Below are 17,174 nucleotides of genomic sequence, written 5' to 3' on the forward strand. Positions count from 1 at the left end.
AATATTTAACAGTGTATGTGTGACGAGAGGAGGAAGCTAGCTGACACATAGCCAAAATGCTAACCCCTTTAGAAGCCCGATCTAAAGCTATTTCAGTCGCAAAAAAACGTTCTCTTTGGGTCTGGGAACACAATCCGGAGAAAATCCTGTCTAAAGATGTGATTTATTATTGGAGTGGGCGGCGCGATGCGGCCGTTAGTTAGTGTATGGCCGAGTGTTGGCCCGGACCATGGATGGACGTTTAGACCGGGGCTTCGTTGAGGCCTCCGATTAAATAATTCATTTTATTAAATATCCCGTACTAGTTCGGGATAGGCACCCCGGAATACGTTGTGGCAGTATAGATTGAGGTTTTTTGGGGGGGCTCTAAACTTTATTTTAAACCATTTTCAATGGAATAAATCGTCGGACCATCTAGCGTCTCTCGTTGGCAAGCGCTGGACGAGCAAGGACCACCCACGTTGCTCCAAGCAGCTCGGGGTAAGTAAAATAGCAAATAAAATATTGTATTGGATTGAAATAAAGCCGAACTTGTTCGGGATAGGCACGATTAGGGTTAAAATGTCCATATCCCATCCCAAGTGGTTGGGACCAAAGCTTTGGGGCCTTGGTAGGCAGCCTGGTCGGAGACCTCTGCTCCGAAGGGTAAACTTTTCAAATTGTGTATTTATTTATTTCACCTGTGTAAATTTTTTTTAATTATGTTCATTTCAGAATAAAGTGACATAAAAAAGTATGTTATATAATACAGAAAATACTAGATCTGAAAGTTTTTTGTTATAAATTACATCTCATTTTCTCCATTCCAGCCAAATACAAATGACAAAATACAAAACAATATTTCAAGTACGTATTTCAAATTGATGTATTTCAAATACTGCCCATCTCTGCCCCAGGCCACCCTAGTGAGGCTGATCAGATCCTGGCATGGCTAAAAGCCTCCACTGTCTCTTGAGGACTGAGAGACAGTGGGAAGATGACTGGTGAGTATTAAGCCCGGATCATAGTCGGGTGGTGGATAGCCTTCCACCGCGGTGTAGTCTTTTCGAGTCTTTTTGAGTCATGAAACTACAACGTTACATCATTCCTCGCGGTGGAGAGCTTTCCACCGCGAGTACCGACACAACTCTCTGTTTTTACTATCAGACAGACAGGCTCTACACCCCATTCACTGATTGGTCGATCTAGACCAGTCAGTCACGGTGAAAAGGACTTCACCGTGACTGACTATGATGGCCTGCACTTATTTTCTGACTTGAGGTGGAAAGCTTTCCACCTCAAATTTGCGGTGGATAGCTCTCCACTGTAGACTCTGATCCGGGCTTTAGCTAACAGTATAAATACTACAACTACAAGACAAAGTTACTCTGACAGTATGAAGATGACTGGTGAGCATCAGCTAACAGTATAAATACTACAACTACAAGACAAAGTTACTCTGACAGTATGAAGATGACTGGTGAGCATCAGCTAACAGTATAAATACTACAACTACAAGACAACGTTACTATGACAGTATGAATATGGATGGTGAGTATCAGCTAACAGTATAAATACTCCTGGTAAAATATTATTACAACTACAAGAGAATGTTACTCTGTAGAATTTGTACTTGAGTTAAAGTAATAGATTACTTGCTGGGGGGGGGTATTCAAAAGTATATAATATAAAGGACATCTTGCTTAATATCAGTGCACTGTTACATCATTTCCAGAACTTTTCAACAAATGTCAGTTACAGAGACAAGCTCACAATGCAATATGTTATATGCTTATAGATCTACTATTTTAACATTATGTTAAATAGCTCTTAACTCTATCAACGCTTTGAACGTTCCCGTTCGCCCCATTTTTGACGGCGGCGGAACGCCAATTGTACGTTCTTTGGATCGTTCTTTTGTACCTTGGTTTGATGTCTGTAACCTGATGAGGGGTCGCGCGGGTGTGTACCGTTGAAACAGCTCCCTTAAAAGTACTCTCAAAATCCCACTGGACGTTAGCATCAATGGAGTAACAAAACACTTCCATGTGATTTCCTCTGGATCTATTGCTCTGTAGCGACTGAGCAGCCTTGAGCAGCCTTGACAAAGGAGAGCCTATCTGAGACCATTTTCACATTAATTCTTGCATGAGGCTGCCCCCTACTGCTGGTAGAGCCACGGTACACCTCTTTAAGGAGAAAAATAAAATAAAAAATGAATACATCTTTGTCTATATCTGTGTTTCTCAAACTTTTTGGTCTTCAGTACCCCTTTTTCCTGATAGCTGAATCCAAGTATCCCCTTTTATCGAAACAACATTTTGATGAGAAAATACTGGCATCAAAAATCCAGTTTTTATGTCAACATGTTGAAAATAAGAGTAGGTTGCCTTTTTAATATTCAGTAACAGTTGTGCTAGTCAGAATGTGTACTTAATTTGGTTTAAAGCTTTACAGAGCAGCATGTTCACATACATTTGTCAATGTTTTATCATTAAACTTGTAAAATAAATGTTTCCATTTTTCATTTTCTCTCAAGTACCCCCTGTAGTACCTCTGAGTACCCCTAGGGGTACACGTACCCCCATTTGAGAAACACTGGTCTATATCATCGCAAAGGTAAGGTGCTTTTGCTGGCACAAAACCCAATAATAAATAACAGCATCTGGCAGGGAAAAAGTTAAGTGGTACTGCAATAAACTGTAAGAGTATTTGTCTTCCTTTCAAGTCAAAAGTAGTCAAAAGTCAAAAGTATAATATTTGTCTTGCAGTGAATGAAAGTCATAAGTATCCAAAACTAAATATATTTAAGTAAAGTACAGTACAGTACAGAAGTAAATGTACTCTATTAGTGTCTCTCTGGTCATTATCATCTTACTTGTCAGAAATCAGCTTCATTCTCTCAGAGTCACTTCTTCTCGCTGTCTCACTCTGGACTGTGTCGATCTTCTTCATTTGCTTCGTCTCCCATTTCTTAAATTCCTCCTCCTCCTCCTCCTCCTCCTCCTCCTCCTCTGACCCTTGGGGGAAAATGGTTCAATTATTATCATGGACCATGAACAGAATGGACACATTATTAGTCAATGTAATGCTTGGTAGATGCTGTATGTACAGCGTCACAGACAATGTTACAAATGAAATCAGTATTCATGAAAAAAAATCCACTTGAACTCGTTTGTTCGTTTGTTCGTTCGTTCATGCAGGTGCTCACAATATAATACAGTTAGCCATGATTCTCTTTTGTTCCAGACTTAAATCAGATTATTTTTTATAGTTTTGGTAAATCTTTCAAATATATATATATATAAAAAAAAAAATCATCTGGAACGAATCATAATGTGTGGTCAAAACAAAATAGGCAGTTAGCAATGTTTAGCATTTTGTATAGAGACCTCAACCAGGGGTCAAATCACAAAATAACCTTTCCGTAAAGATAGAAGATTAAATAAGTATTTTTCAGTTACTGACCGTTATGTATGGAAGCTTGAGCTTCGTTGGTTTTAAGACCAGGGTTAGGGTTAGGGTTAGGGTTAGACTGATCCTTGCAGAATAGATACATGTGGGAGAGGATGAGATAAAGGTGGTTGAAGATGATGAACGGAGGAGCCAAAAAAGGACGGGACTGGTACTCCATCACAAGCTTGTAGTGCTGGAGTCTCCAGTAGAGGGTGCTCTTCTCCTGCACCTTATTGAAGGTGTGGCTGCAGGAAGGGTTGAAGGCACAAAACAACAAACTATTAAATCAAACCACTACATAACTAAGATGAATATGAAATAAGAAGTGATAGGAAGGTGATGACATGTAGTAAGATCAGAGATGAGAGACAGAGAGAGTGACAGACAGACAGACAGACAGACAGACAGACAGACAGACAGACAGACAGACAGACAGACAGAAGGCTGCATAGTTCTTTACCCGAAAATGGCGATAAGCAGGTTGATGAGCAGGATGTTGGTGACCAGCAGGAAAACCACAAGAAGAACGATCACCAGCCAGTTGTTGATCTCACTCCTGCATGGCTCAGCACCGCCCTCTATCAGTGTCATGTTGGTGGTGCAGGATTTGTTCCAGTCTTCTCCATAGACTGTTAAGAAATAGGAAAGGAAAAATGATTGTGACATCTCCCGTCTGGTTTACCAGAGACCCTGTTTTCAAGCCTCTAGGAAAAACATGGCTGTGATTGCAACCTCAACCAGAGTTTAGTTTAATTGTGGGCTTGCCTGAAAGGTGAGAACACTATGTTATCTTCATTATTTATATATAGTGAGTTCTGCCACAGACAGTACAAAAGCAGGGTCCTTAGCCAATGAGGTGCAATTGGCTGAAAAACATCTGGGAGTGGTGCTAGCTGGAGTGTTGGTAGAGCTTCACATGAAAAGGTTTGAGAACCTTTTTATGTACCCTTCCCATTTACCTAAATGCTTAGGTAAATGTCAGAATGTGACATGGACAGGGGTGATGTGTGACATTTTGTCAAACCAAAAAGCATAAACGTGTTCTCTGCTGTGAAAGTATTGTAATCGGTTCTTTATTCTGTACCTGTTTCTGAACTGCGTAGCCCCACACACAAGAACACGACACATAGCCTACAACATCAGCAGCAGCAGTCAGTGGTCCTTGAGGGGGTTCCAGCTAACTGATGGAGAGTTGGCAACCTAATGGACCCTTGTGGATCTTTTAACTCTTGAGAGTGTACAATGAACCGAGATTTATGCATGAGAAATGCATAGGCTTTTTAAAAAATCATGATACAACACATGCATGAACCTGTTAACAATCCTCTATAATTTGCAAAAAACGCCTATACACAGCGTACCCAAAGTAAATTGATTGTAGTTTTAAAACCATTTGGAGTAGTTTTACCCAGAAATAAATAATCACTCTGTGTGCAACTGACATTGAGTAATGCAAGTTTTAACTTACTGGAATAGCAGGTTTTTAATCCTCGCCTAAATATTTTCAGTAAATAGATGCCTGCATAACACTGTTATTATCATATAGGAGCTGAAAAACACAATGTGGACACATTTTGAAGCCTTACCTAGCCCAATTTCAAAGGACATGATAAAACTACAGAATATGAATATTTTACACATGTTTTACTAAGTGTATGTTTATGCGTTTTCATTTGGAGACATTTGCATATATCATATAAAAAGGTCAAAAAAGGGCTAATAGACTGGATTTTTTTAATGTTATTATTTTATTATTTTAATTTATTTATTATTATTATTATTTAATTTATTTATTTTAATGACAGCCCTAACACTCTTGGTCTGACATTCGGCGCCGCTGCTGCGTATTTACGCACGTCCAGTAGAGCTGTTACGCAGGGGTTTTTGGGTATTGTAGTTCACTTCAGCCAAAATAAAGTAGACACATTTTGTGGAGAATTTCATTGGCTATAAGAAGTGACAGTCATCAGAACAACCTGCTGCCATTGGCTGAATATATGAGCCAGGAAACGGAGTCATGGACCTCCTCTGAAAACATACTATTGGTTGCTATTGGGCGACTGGGAGACGACTGAGACAGGACTAGAAGCTCCCATTGGGTGAAATGAAGTGTCAATCATTGTGTGGAGCTTGGAGGCTATTTTAATAGTATTCAGTTGTAAAACTGAAAACTTGAACTGAAGTTAGAAGCAAAAACACGTGAAAGATTGTCATACTCTGACATCACGCTTGTATCCTTGACTATAGTTGTACAGAGGTTTCTTGGCAGAAAATGTGGTTTGGACTTTGTACAAACAATGGATTTTATCATGTTTACCCTTCCTCTACACAAGAACATCATTGTTGTGGAAATATATGATGTTGTTGGAGTACAATCCAACTCTAAACGTGAGTAGCAGCAGATTTATGAATATTTGTTTGTTTGTTTATGTCGGACTTCTGCGTTGTTAGCGGCGTGAGTTTCGGCGCTATAATCAAATGGTTTGCGGATTCGGAATCACAAGAATCTTAGCTTTAAAATGGTATACAGCTTGGCAATGCAAGTAACACAGAGGCTTGTCTAAACGTGATTGTTTGTCAACAAACGGCCGGCGGGCCCGCCGGCGGGCCCACACCTGTTAAGAGGGTAAGGAAGACCTTTATGCAATGTATGACTGCCATTCATTTATGTTGACCCAGACTAAATAATAATGAATATTTACAGATATATTCAGAATGCTGGGGTCGCCGGGTCGGTAGCCAAATTGACCCTTATTGATCTTTAACTCTTGATTAAAATGAATGATTTTAACAGTAATGGGGAAACTACATTACACGTATAGAGGAGAGTCCTACGCAAACATTAATCGCGTCTAGACAACACGTCTTTTTTGTATTTAGGTACGTCCTGAATGCCACACACACACACACACACACACACACACACACACACACACACACACACACACACACACACACACACACACACACACACACACACACGTACCATCTATTTCCTCTAGATTCATAGCTCCAAAGATGTAGAGGTACGGTCTGTAGAGCACTCGACGTAAGATACGTTCTGGGTTGGAATCGGATTCATACAGCAGAGCATGAGTGGCTACTCCATATGCCATAAGCCACACCCCCAGGAAGAAGAGGAAGGAGATGACATCTTTCATCTGAACAGTGAGAAACAAAGACATTCATTATAATATCAGTGACACATTTTGACAGCATAATAATATGTAATATTTATTAAATTAATATTTCTCTTACCATTTTGCCAACTATGATGATTTTTGGTCCCATCCCTTTGTGAATGGTGGAGATGTGAATGAGACGGATTGTGAAGACCATGTAGTCGATACACAGGACAGCTCGTCCAGACTCGTAGGACGGCTTAAACATCCTGAAGCACACGAGCAGAAGAAAACATTTCATCTTGTTTAATTCATTTTAATCAAACTCCTATTGTAGTGATATGCAGTAGAAACCATTATAATACTCAGTGGCAGCCCGGACATAAAGTATGTACATGTTTCACCTGCTTGTATACTTGCTGGCTCTGTCCACAGAACTACCTCAGTAAAGTTCAGTCCAGTCTAGAAACAGTTTTCTTCATTGCATCAATACTACTTCACCTATTTTGATGATTTGATGATTATTATCACGGTTCCTGTATTTCTCATAGCTCTCTATTTACTAAAGTAAAGAAAAATGTCTGTGTACCAACCTGCAGATGAGACCAATAATGAACAGAATGATGGCAAAGAGGTCACACCGGTTCCATTTATCCTGCCAGTACAGCTTCTTCATAGAGTATGCCTGAAAGTAATTAAACACATCAATCAAACTGAATCAAGTTGATAGATTACAGTTAATAGACAAACAATAGACAGCTATACGAGGACAATATTTGTCACATGACTTACATTACAGCTGTGGCAACATTGCAGGCAGTGAGCCTCCTCAACAAAGGTTTTGTTATTTTATAATGTTAACACAGGAAATGCAATAAGAGAGAGAGAGAGGTCTCAGCTTATCACCTGAAACCCCCCCCCCCCCCCCCCTCACTGTGCATATTATGTCTCATTACTACTCGTATATATGTTTTCCTTTTTTTTCATCTTTGGGGGGCCAAAAGAGGATTACTGTATATTATTATTTGTCTTTAAATGTCTTGATGAACACAGGATGCATGCTTGAAGCTCATCTTTCCAGCGAAATGATGACTTCAAAGGTAATTAAAAAATCACACTCGTGTGAACTGAGCGGTGGTGTGTGTGTGTGTGTGTGTGTGTGTGTGTGTGTGTGTGTGTGTGTGTGTGTGTGTGTGTGTGTGTGTGTGTGTGTGTGTGCGCAACAGCGCCCCTCCCTTAACATGTGTGGTCAGAAAAGGTTACTGCAGGCTACAGACAGACAGACACGGAGACACGGAGACAGACAGACAGACCCACACACACGGCCACGTATAGGAGCGTTGTGACCACCGCTCAAAAATCAGCCAACAAACTACAGAGGATCGCCCCGATGGTCAATTTCAACACACTGAAGACCATAACTAGTGCAATCATTCAGCGGCAGCCCCTCTTTGACTACGGAATCCACGTATGGTATCGCGACGCCCCAAAAGCCCTTAAAACTACGCTCCAAACAGCCCAAAACAAACTAACTTTAAAAACCGCCCTGAAAAAGCACTTACTGGCAGCAGACGCTCGTAACAGGTAAAAAATAAGCCCCGCCCAGCCTCCCCCTGACCCTTCTTTTGTAAATATCTATATTGTTTTTGCACTTTTTTTTCCTGACGATATCTACTGCATAGTACTGTGTTCTATCCGTTTGTCATTTAATGTTATTTGAGATACATAAAGGTTTCCTGTGTAAATAAGCCGAAAAGCTTACTAGGATGAGGATCTATTTTTAGTTGACCTTGTACCAGTTAACTGTACTGTCAATCTGTGATGAAACATTATATATCCACAAGTTTCCCCGGGGGTTTACTGGAGACTATCAGGACCAAACTTCCGGGTTTAACAGCAGACATACAAGCTCACGTCGCGTCGCAGATGCAACCCGTTGTGAGCTTGTAAATCGGCGGCGGAACCTCGATGCAGACGTTTGCGCAATGCACTATGGGGCGTTGGAAACTCGTGGATATTTTTTTCAAATTGCTAATAAAATAATCAATTTGCTAATAGAATAATCAATCAATCAATCAATCAATCAATCAAATGAAGCTCCTTCCACTCACTCACCTGTCGGATCTCCTCACATAAGAAGGTGAACACCCAGAAGTACAGCACGCATTCACTGATGGACGGCCCACTAGGGGGCACTGGCTTAAAGTCCACCAGCAGCACGTAGGCAAACAGGAAGAGGAAGAGGATGTACATCACTGCATTTCCCATGAAGGTAGTGATGGAAGCGCTCCAGAACTGACACTTCTTCCAGATCTTCTTCCATGTTGAGTCGTCTTTAGCACTGTGAGATGGAGCAACATGATTAACCTGCTAAAACTACTCTTTTAAACTAATGTTGAATTTCATGTATATTTTTGGTAATAACTATATACATAATAGCTCAACAAGTGTATTATTGTGTTAAACATGGTGCTAACCTGTCCTTGAAGGTGATGAGGTTGGTGCAGAGCAGCAGGGGGCAGAAAAAGGTGAGAAGGAACTTCCACACTGGTGTGTCTTTCTTCATGTCACCCCACCAAACCTGAGACAGCACAGACTGAGAGGCAGAACAGTGTTTTGAGTCATTTCTCTGTGTTAATGTGACACACAGATGTGTGTGTGTGTAGGCCTAATTGAATTACTGTATGTCATTCTTCAAATATTTTGCCTTCACTACCCAGATCTTTTATTTTACAGCATGGCTCTGCAACAGGCTAGCAGTCTATCCCTCTAAGGCCCACGGTTGTAATATTACAACGTTTGTATTTTATCCAAAAAAAGGTTTAAATCATTTTATTTTAGCTCCCCCTACCACCTAAACACCACCATTGGATTCTATTGTTTAGTATTACAATGCCATTGGCCACAATATTTGCATATAAATACCCCCCACAGGGGCTGACATTCACACCCGCCACACCCGCTGAAATTCCAGAGTTTTGACGAACAACATCTCACTTTTTCATGGAAGCTATACCTCACAAAAACATAAGTAAAATGCCTGTACTATTTTTTTTGGTGATCATTAGAATGTCTAGAACATGTACATATGTTATTATTGTGAAAAATATCCCCCATATGTAAATTAGAGCATGATTTATGATTTTTGATTTATGGCTATAAAATCTTACAAAAACATTTTTTTGAAAAAAAACATTACATTTTCCTCTGATTAAGACTCCTACAACACCATCTGATTTTTTTCAATTTTTTATTTCAAGTATTTCTTAATGCGGGCCTTAGAGGGCTATACATGCATGCCGAAGGCAAGACCCGCCTCAGTGGCCTTGTGGTTAGAGTGCCCGCACTGAGACTGGGAGGTTGGGTGTTTGATCCCCGGCCAGGTCATACCAAAGACTGTAAAAATGGGACCCAGTGCCTCCCTGCTTGGCACTCAGCATCAAGGGTTGGGTTGGGTTGGGTTGGGTTGGGGGGGGGGCACGGCTGCAGCTCACTGCTCCAAGAGATGGGTAAAATGCAGAGAACAAATCTTGCATACAGCAACGCATGTGGCTAATACTAGGAATCTTGAATCAAAGGTTTGGTTTACCCTGAAATTGCACCCTGCTGTATGTTAACCAATTGTCACTCCTCATGCCTAAACCTCCAGTCGGGAAAAAAACGGATGCGTTTACTTTCAACAGTCTGCTCATTGATTACTGTAAGTGGTGGATCTAACAGCACGTCGATTCGTCTCTTGCAACTATAAAAAGAAAATTCACGAAGAAAAAAGTAACTTTGGAACCAGAAAAAATAGGGCTTTTGTCCGTATATATTTAGCCGCATTTTCACTGTGAGGATGGCCTCGGGACGACTCGGGAGATCTATGAAGAGGGGCGACTGTAACAGAAATCCACCAAACCAGGTAGGAACAATCATGATTTGATAAAAGGCAAATTAAGGGGGGAATATGGTTAACCTGGAATTGCCCTTTAAGTTTAGTGTTGGAGATCGTGTTAGTCAGTGGGGAGAGTAGGACCAACGCACAGACGGACTAATGGCACATTGGTACAGTGTTACGAACCATGACAGATCTAGGGGCATAGCCCGTAACGAAGGAGTGGACAGGACATCAATGTATCAAAAGACTACAATGTTTATTCCCAAATTAGTCCCATTAAAAGCATAATGGTCCTGCCATTGCAGCAAAGGTCAAAGTTCTCAATGATGTTTCACAGTATTAACAATAATGAATATTAAGGACATTAGATATATGGTGTAGGATGTTCCATACCATTTGCAGGTTCTTAGCTCACAAAGAATATAAGAACCAAAACAGGAAAATAACAAACAAATGAAACAGGCTATTAACTCATTTAGTCCCAGCGCCCTCTAGGGGCCATAGAATGCCAGGGTATCTCTCATAGGTGAGCGCTTTAGCTTCCAGGACCTCACCTTCCAGGACCTCACGTGCTCACGTTCATGCACGTCATGGAAAGGTCCCGGATGATAATGCTAACAGAATGGCTATTCCCATTTTGTCATCTAAAAGATCATTTTTGGGCGATTTCGCCGTAAATAAACCTCGCGCCTCTTCCCTAAAGACACAATCCAGAGATATAAGCCTTCAAAGATTGGTCTTTCATTGGATTAGGCGGAGATTGGCGATTTTGTTCGCAAATAACGGCCGGCCGGGAGGTTGCTAGCTTTCGGCTAGTAGCTAGAAAAATCAGGCCAGGCTTCAGAAGGCCTCTTATCATTTTATTCATTTCATTAAAAAAAGCCGGACTACTTCGGGATCGGCACACTCGTATACTCATTGGAAGCGGCGCCGAACATTGGGTGAACATTGGGGAGCTCAAAAATGTATTTTAAACCATTTTTAATGGAATATATCGTCAGACAGAGTAGAATGGCTAGCGGCTAGCGAGCCAGGACCACCCACGACTCTACAAGCAGCTCGGGGTAAGTGAATTAATAAAAAAAAAATTGTATTGGATTGAAATAAAGCCGAACTAGTTCGGGATCGGCACAGGATGAGTTAATAAAGTCTACAAAAGGGTTACACTTAAACACCAAACTCTTTCCGAAGGAGTTTCAACCCAACTACCAAAACAAAGTACTAAAGTACTAATGAGTCGGCGGGAAGAGAGCAGCCCCTCCACAACTATGTGGTGTGCTCTCTCGCAGAGCCAGGCTCAAACTGAGGCTTTTATACTGCTGCTCTCAATCAGGCAATCAGTATCGGTGGGCGTTGCCAGGATCCGTGGGTGGATCACCAACCAGGCAGGGGCCCCTCCCAGGCCAGATCTCCACACCCCCGTCTCCATGACAACCTCCACCGACTGATCTAGAACCAAAAGCAAACACATAACTAAATACATAAGCCCAGCGGGCGTAACATACAGTCAGTCAGAGAAAGAGTAGTCTTGCTTTTGCCATCCTACTGTTCCTCTGTGCTTTGGCCCGGGGTCCAGTTGTCCAGATTTAAAATGAAGCAAACACATAACTAAAAGTTCCTATGATTGGCCACTAGTTGCGCTGTTCTGGTACCAGAAGCAGCATGTTCTCCATGTCAATCACTCCAATGCAGAGTTCATTTTGTTGACTAAGACTAAAAGACTACGATTTTAGTCGACTAAGACTAAACAATTTCAGATAACTAAAATGAGACTAAAACTAAATGGTGTATTATTCAAAAGTCTAAGACTAAAACTAAATCAGAATTTGCTGTCAAAATTAATTTGGCTAGAGACAAAACTAAAATGATCATATCTTAGCTGAGTTCAAGACCGCTCTGTAAATGTACCATAACTCAGTAACTCAGCCTGTGACCATCTGAACCACACAGTCTGAGATGGACCAACCTCTAATCCATCATGGTTGAAGAAGTTGACAGATTCAGCATCCATGGCCATCTGGAAGCAGTTTGTTCCCCAGACTGGAGACTCTCTGTTGAGCAGCTCGAGGGATTTATTCTCACTGCTCTGGTAACATGGACCCATCGCATCTGATGTGAGAAATACCACACAATGAAAGTTGTCACATAAAATGTTGTATTATGCTGTATATGTGTGTGTGTGTATAGTGCAGTGTATATCAGACTTAAAGGGGTCAGAAACCCCGCCTCTTTATTTGTTTTATCAGACTTGAGAATATGAAAAGAAAACTAAAATGTAGGCTTGCTTATCTGCTGTTCTGGGGGGAGGGGGCGGAGTAATGCAGGCATATCGTTGTGTTCTGAAAGTGTAGCCACAGAGAGAAGCTCTCCGCACTTGTTGCTGTTTGCATTTCGGAAACAAATTTTAAAACCAGCCATTGGAGGTGTAAAAAGTATAAAGATTCGGCAACTCCATGTTCTATAACCAGTTAAAATGTGTAAGTATTTTCAAACAAGCTGTCTGAGCTTTTATCCATGGCTAACTTTCTCCAGCATTGGACTGTTTACCGGAGAAGAAATGGACACTAGGCGCTAGCGCTGTTGGCTATATTTCCTGACTGTGTAGTGTGTTTGTGTGTATGTGTGTGTGTGTGTGTGTGTGTGTGTGTGTGTGTGTGTGTGTGTGTGTGTGTGTGTGTGTATGTGTGTGTGTGACAAGCGTTTGTGTGTGGTGACAGTGCGCGCACACACACACTACACACACAAAGTCCACATGCACGAAAAATAGACGCTTTCGCAACACGTTGTGAGCTTGTAGCGGCTATTTTTTACATTTACGAGTACATTTTGAATCCTGGACGTTAACTTGTAACAGAGTGTTTCTACATCGCAGTATTAATATACTTCCAACATGTAACAAGTGTTACTTTCCACCACTGAGCCCTGCCCCACGGTCGAGACAGCAGCCGCATAGCGTTCTCTGCCACGGCATGTAAACACACGGTGGTTATTCAGCTCGGAAAGAGTCAACGACCATTGAAAATACTAATATGATAAAACACCAAATACGACTTGACTTGTGTTGTGAGAGAGAACCAGGAAGGAAACACACTCACAGGCACTAACTGTAACTGTCTGAGTGTCTGTTGACAGAGTCTGGCTCTGCTCATCTCTGGCTAAAAGTAGCACACAGTGAAACCACGCCCCCCCCCCCCCCCCCCCCCTTGATACGACTCTATATAAAACAAACGTTAATATTAATTAGATATGCCTACGTCACGTCACAGAAATAAAACAGAATGAGCAAATATTTAATGAGTGGCGCCAATTTCTTTTCTAACCAGAAACTGGAAGAACACAGAAATAGCTACAGAGAATTCTGAATTCTGAAAGCTCTGAATTCACAAGCCTATATGTGACTAGTGCTGGTGGAAAGGTCCATAAGTCGGCGATTTTCAAACAGTAGAAAAGTGAGAAAATGAAGTCAATGTCGTTTTTTTTAGTTTTTTTCCATATCACACAAGTTCGAATTTGGAACAAGGGTTTCATGTCGAAAGATAGTTGTTTTAAGGTACTACAATGGCTACTTTTATTTGTTAAACTAGGCTGCTTTTGGAAGGAATTATCCATGTTTTTTGGGGGAGGAGAGATTGTGCTCTGAGAACTCATTGTCTCGAATTACACACTTGAGCACCGCCCCATACAGCGTGGTGCATCTGGTTGTAGCCTAGTGTGTAAACAAACTCAGTGCTAACTTCATCTCGCTAATGTTATCGGTTTGCAGAAGACAGTATTCTGGAAGGATTTATTTTTTGATTTATACGTGATCTGACTCTCTGAGTCGCTCTCTGGCACACAAAGAAAGACGCGGCGATGGCTTCTCGTAATGGAACAGCCGGCGCTAGTGGGAAGCTAACGCTATACAGCGTATCTCACATGTCAACCTCTCGTCTGTGGTAAAAAATAAGCCCCGCCGCTAACGAACGCTTCTTACCTTTTGTGAACATTCTGTCCAAAAAGTAAAGGTCCTATACACTTCTCTCAACTGTTTACTTTTCAAGCATGTTAGAAAATCCAATCAGCGTGTTGAAATAAAGAGTTTATATCGCTCATTTTGTCAGCCGGTGCATTATTTTCCCCACTATTATTCGTTGTGTCTATACCACGTGACCAGGGGAGGTAGCGTGTCGGCTGACAAAATGAGCGATATAAACGTTATTTCAACAAGCTGCTTTGATTTTCTTCCACAATTATGAAGTAAACAGATGAGAGACCGGCATAGGACCTTTACTTTTTGGATATAATGTTCACAAAAGGTAAGAAGCGTTCGAGAACGGCGGGGCTTAATGTTTTACTACAGACGAGTGGCCGAGCTGCGAGATACGTTATAGCGTTAGCTTCGCGCTAGCGCTGGCTGTTTCATTATGAGAAGCAGTCGCCGTTAACACAGAGAGCGTTACATTTGCGCTAGTTTTGATAATGAGGCGTCAGCTTTATAGTTAGTTGTTACTCAAGCTCACTGCAGCCCATGAACGGACAAGTTTCCCCCTTTTCTGTGCCCTAAAAAGTATGTTTTGCAAGCCCGTCTGCCACTTCCCACGTTCTTACAACAAAACGGGCTGCAAATGTGCTCTGTGTTGCTAATGCTCCCAAGACAGAAAGCGTGTAAATCCATTGATCCAAACTGTAGAAGACTGTGCTTCTGCTTTAGCTGTCTGCTTTAGCTGTGTACAGCAGATGCTCCGCAAGCTTTGTAGCCGAGGTTAAAGAGTACACTGTAAACACTTTCTTTTGTAATACACTTTTTTTACAATGTAAAAACTTTTTCTTTTGTAATACACTTTTTAGTGAAAAATAAAAAATACAAAAATAAGAAAATGACAGGATGAGCATATAAGGAGGGGAGGAGGTAGAAAAGACACTATTTCTGACATGGCTGCAAGCACTATAGCACAATAGATTACCACAGGTACTGTGTATGCTGTGCATCATCTATTCAGAGAATATCATATATCATATAAAAGAGAATTTATTTTAAATGAACCCATTAGTACGGGGTGTGGGGGTTTAGCATTGGGGGAGTGATTAGGGGTGTAGTTAAGTACTTATTGACCCTCCCATGTTTCTAGTTTTCAGAGGGCTTTTTGGACCTTTGTGTTTTATGGTGCAACAAGTTTAAAATGTCCATAACTTCTTCACAAATGTTCCAATTTCAACAAATGATACATCATATGAAAGCTTAGATTCTGTACTTGAATATATACAATATTCTGTATATTCTGAATAAAAAATACCAATGCAGACATAAGGCTCAAAGTACCAGACCTAGTCACATATGGGAAAATTGAACCATATGTGACCAAGCACGGCTGACGGCTAGTCATTGATTATTATTATTTCTTTTCATGGGAATCATAGCTACAAAATGATATATTGGTTGTGGAGATTGACCCAACAGTTTTGAAGATATGGCTTATAGAATGATGCCATGCTGAAATACTACTTCTGAATTATTGACCTTTTAAATATAATTCTAACCTGCAATGACCTGACTCCGCCACATGGGGAAGTAGAGAACACAATTCAATTCAAAGAAGCTTTATTGGCATGAGAACACAAACGTTTACATACATTGTAACTTGGAGAACTTGGCTATTTGTACTTTACTTTAGTAAATCCAATTTCCAATATTTTAACTTCTACTCCACTAGGCCTACATTTATTTCAAAACTTTAGTTATTGCTTTGTAGATTTTGATTTTAATAGTCCAAAAGATACATTAACCATTTCAGCTGTTATTGTAGCCTGTACACATTTTGGCCATTTGAAAATAGCTCACATTGTGAGCTTGTAGATCTGCTATTTTAAAAATATATGTATTTAATACCGGACTTCTACTTGTAACATAGTATATCTAAATTGCAGTGGGCATATACTTTTACTTAAGTAAACAAGAAAAGTAAAGTATTTATTCCTATAGTGGCACAACGTTCTATGGGGCACCCGTTTTCGTCAGTCCACGTTGCTCTACGGGAATGCGCTTCTAGATACGTGCGCAACACCATAACTCGTGTCCTATCGAAATTGGTCAGCTAACTGTGCTAAATAGTGCTTTATGTAACATCAGTGTTTGTGTTTGTGTAACTTCAGTCAGAAGGACAATCTGACGGTTCTGACCTGATAATAAACCACAATCCACAGGCTTAACCGCCTTGCGTTGTGAGCTTGTAGAAGAGCAACATAGAGTTGGGCCGCGTTTTATTCCATGTTTATACCATGCCTACATTAGCCTGCAGCTAGCGCTTAGCTAGCGTTAGCCGTTAGCCACTAATAGACACTCATCCAGAATAGTCTAATAAGTCAACTTTCCGACGGCGAGTGAACGATTGCATTCCATGTGTCCTTCTGATGGATTTTTTCCCCTGGCTGTCATTCCTGTCAATGTTTTATTGTCCAAAAAAAACGCTCTGAACGTTAAAACTAGATAGTTTACAATGACACTGTTCTATTCAATGCTAAGCTAACTCAATGACAAAGGACGCACTGTTTGCGGAAGTCAAACACAATACATACGTCACGAGTCGAAGCCAATCACAGACGCCTCCAGGCAGGAAACAGATATTTTTTTTTTCCAAAACCCGAGAAGAAGAACAGCGGAATAATAATACAAATAATAAATTAAATCATTATAAAAACATTACATGGTTAATAATTGTTCATTTGGAACATACGTGGCATTAAATGAACGGGATAAATAC

General features: G+C 40.8%; 1 protein-coding gene across 1 annotated transcript in view; it reads right to left on the reverse strand.

Moving 5' to 3' along the window:
• Positions 1-2,853: 2,853 nt before the first annotated feature.
• The window catches only part of LOC308291796 (transient receptor potential cation channel subfamily M member 5-like), a gene marked incomplete at both ends in the record, with an annotated part of 32,379 nt that continues 18,058 nt past the window's right edge, over positions 2,854-17,174 (reverse strand). Inside the window, 9 exons of the mRNA XM_080733929.1 lie at positions 2,854-2,999; positions 3,448-3,680; positions 3,896-4,064; positions 6,422-6,596; positions 6,694-6,826; positions 7,151-7,242; positions 8,673-8,898; positions 9,035-9,153; positions 12,404-12,546. Of these exons, the coding sequence (XP_080590055.1) occupies positions 2,854-2,999; positions 3,448-3,680; positions 3,896-4,064; positions 6,422-6,596; positions 6,694-6,826; positions 7,151-7,242; positions 8,673-8,898; positions 9,035-9,153; positions 12,404-12,546 (1,436 nt within the window). The remainder of the gene's footprint in view (positions 3,000-3,447; positions 3,681-3,895; positions 4,065-6,421; positions 6,597-6,693; positions 6,827-7,150; positions 7,243-8,672; positions 8,899-9,034; positions 9,154-12,403; positions 12,547-17,174) is intronic.

This window comes from Nannobrachium achirus, assembly GCF_963921795.1.
Source record: "Nannobrachium achirus genome assembly, chromosome: 9".
In the NCBI taxonomy this organism is placed as follows: Eukaryota; Metazoa; Chordata; class Actinopteri; order Myctophiformes; family Myctophidae; genus Nannobrachium; species Nannobrachium achirus.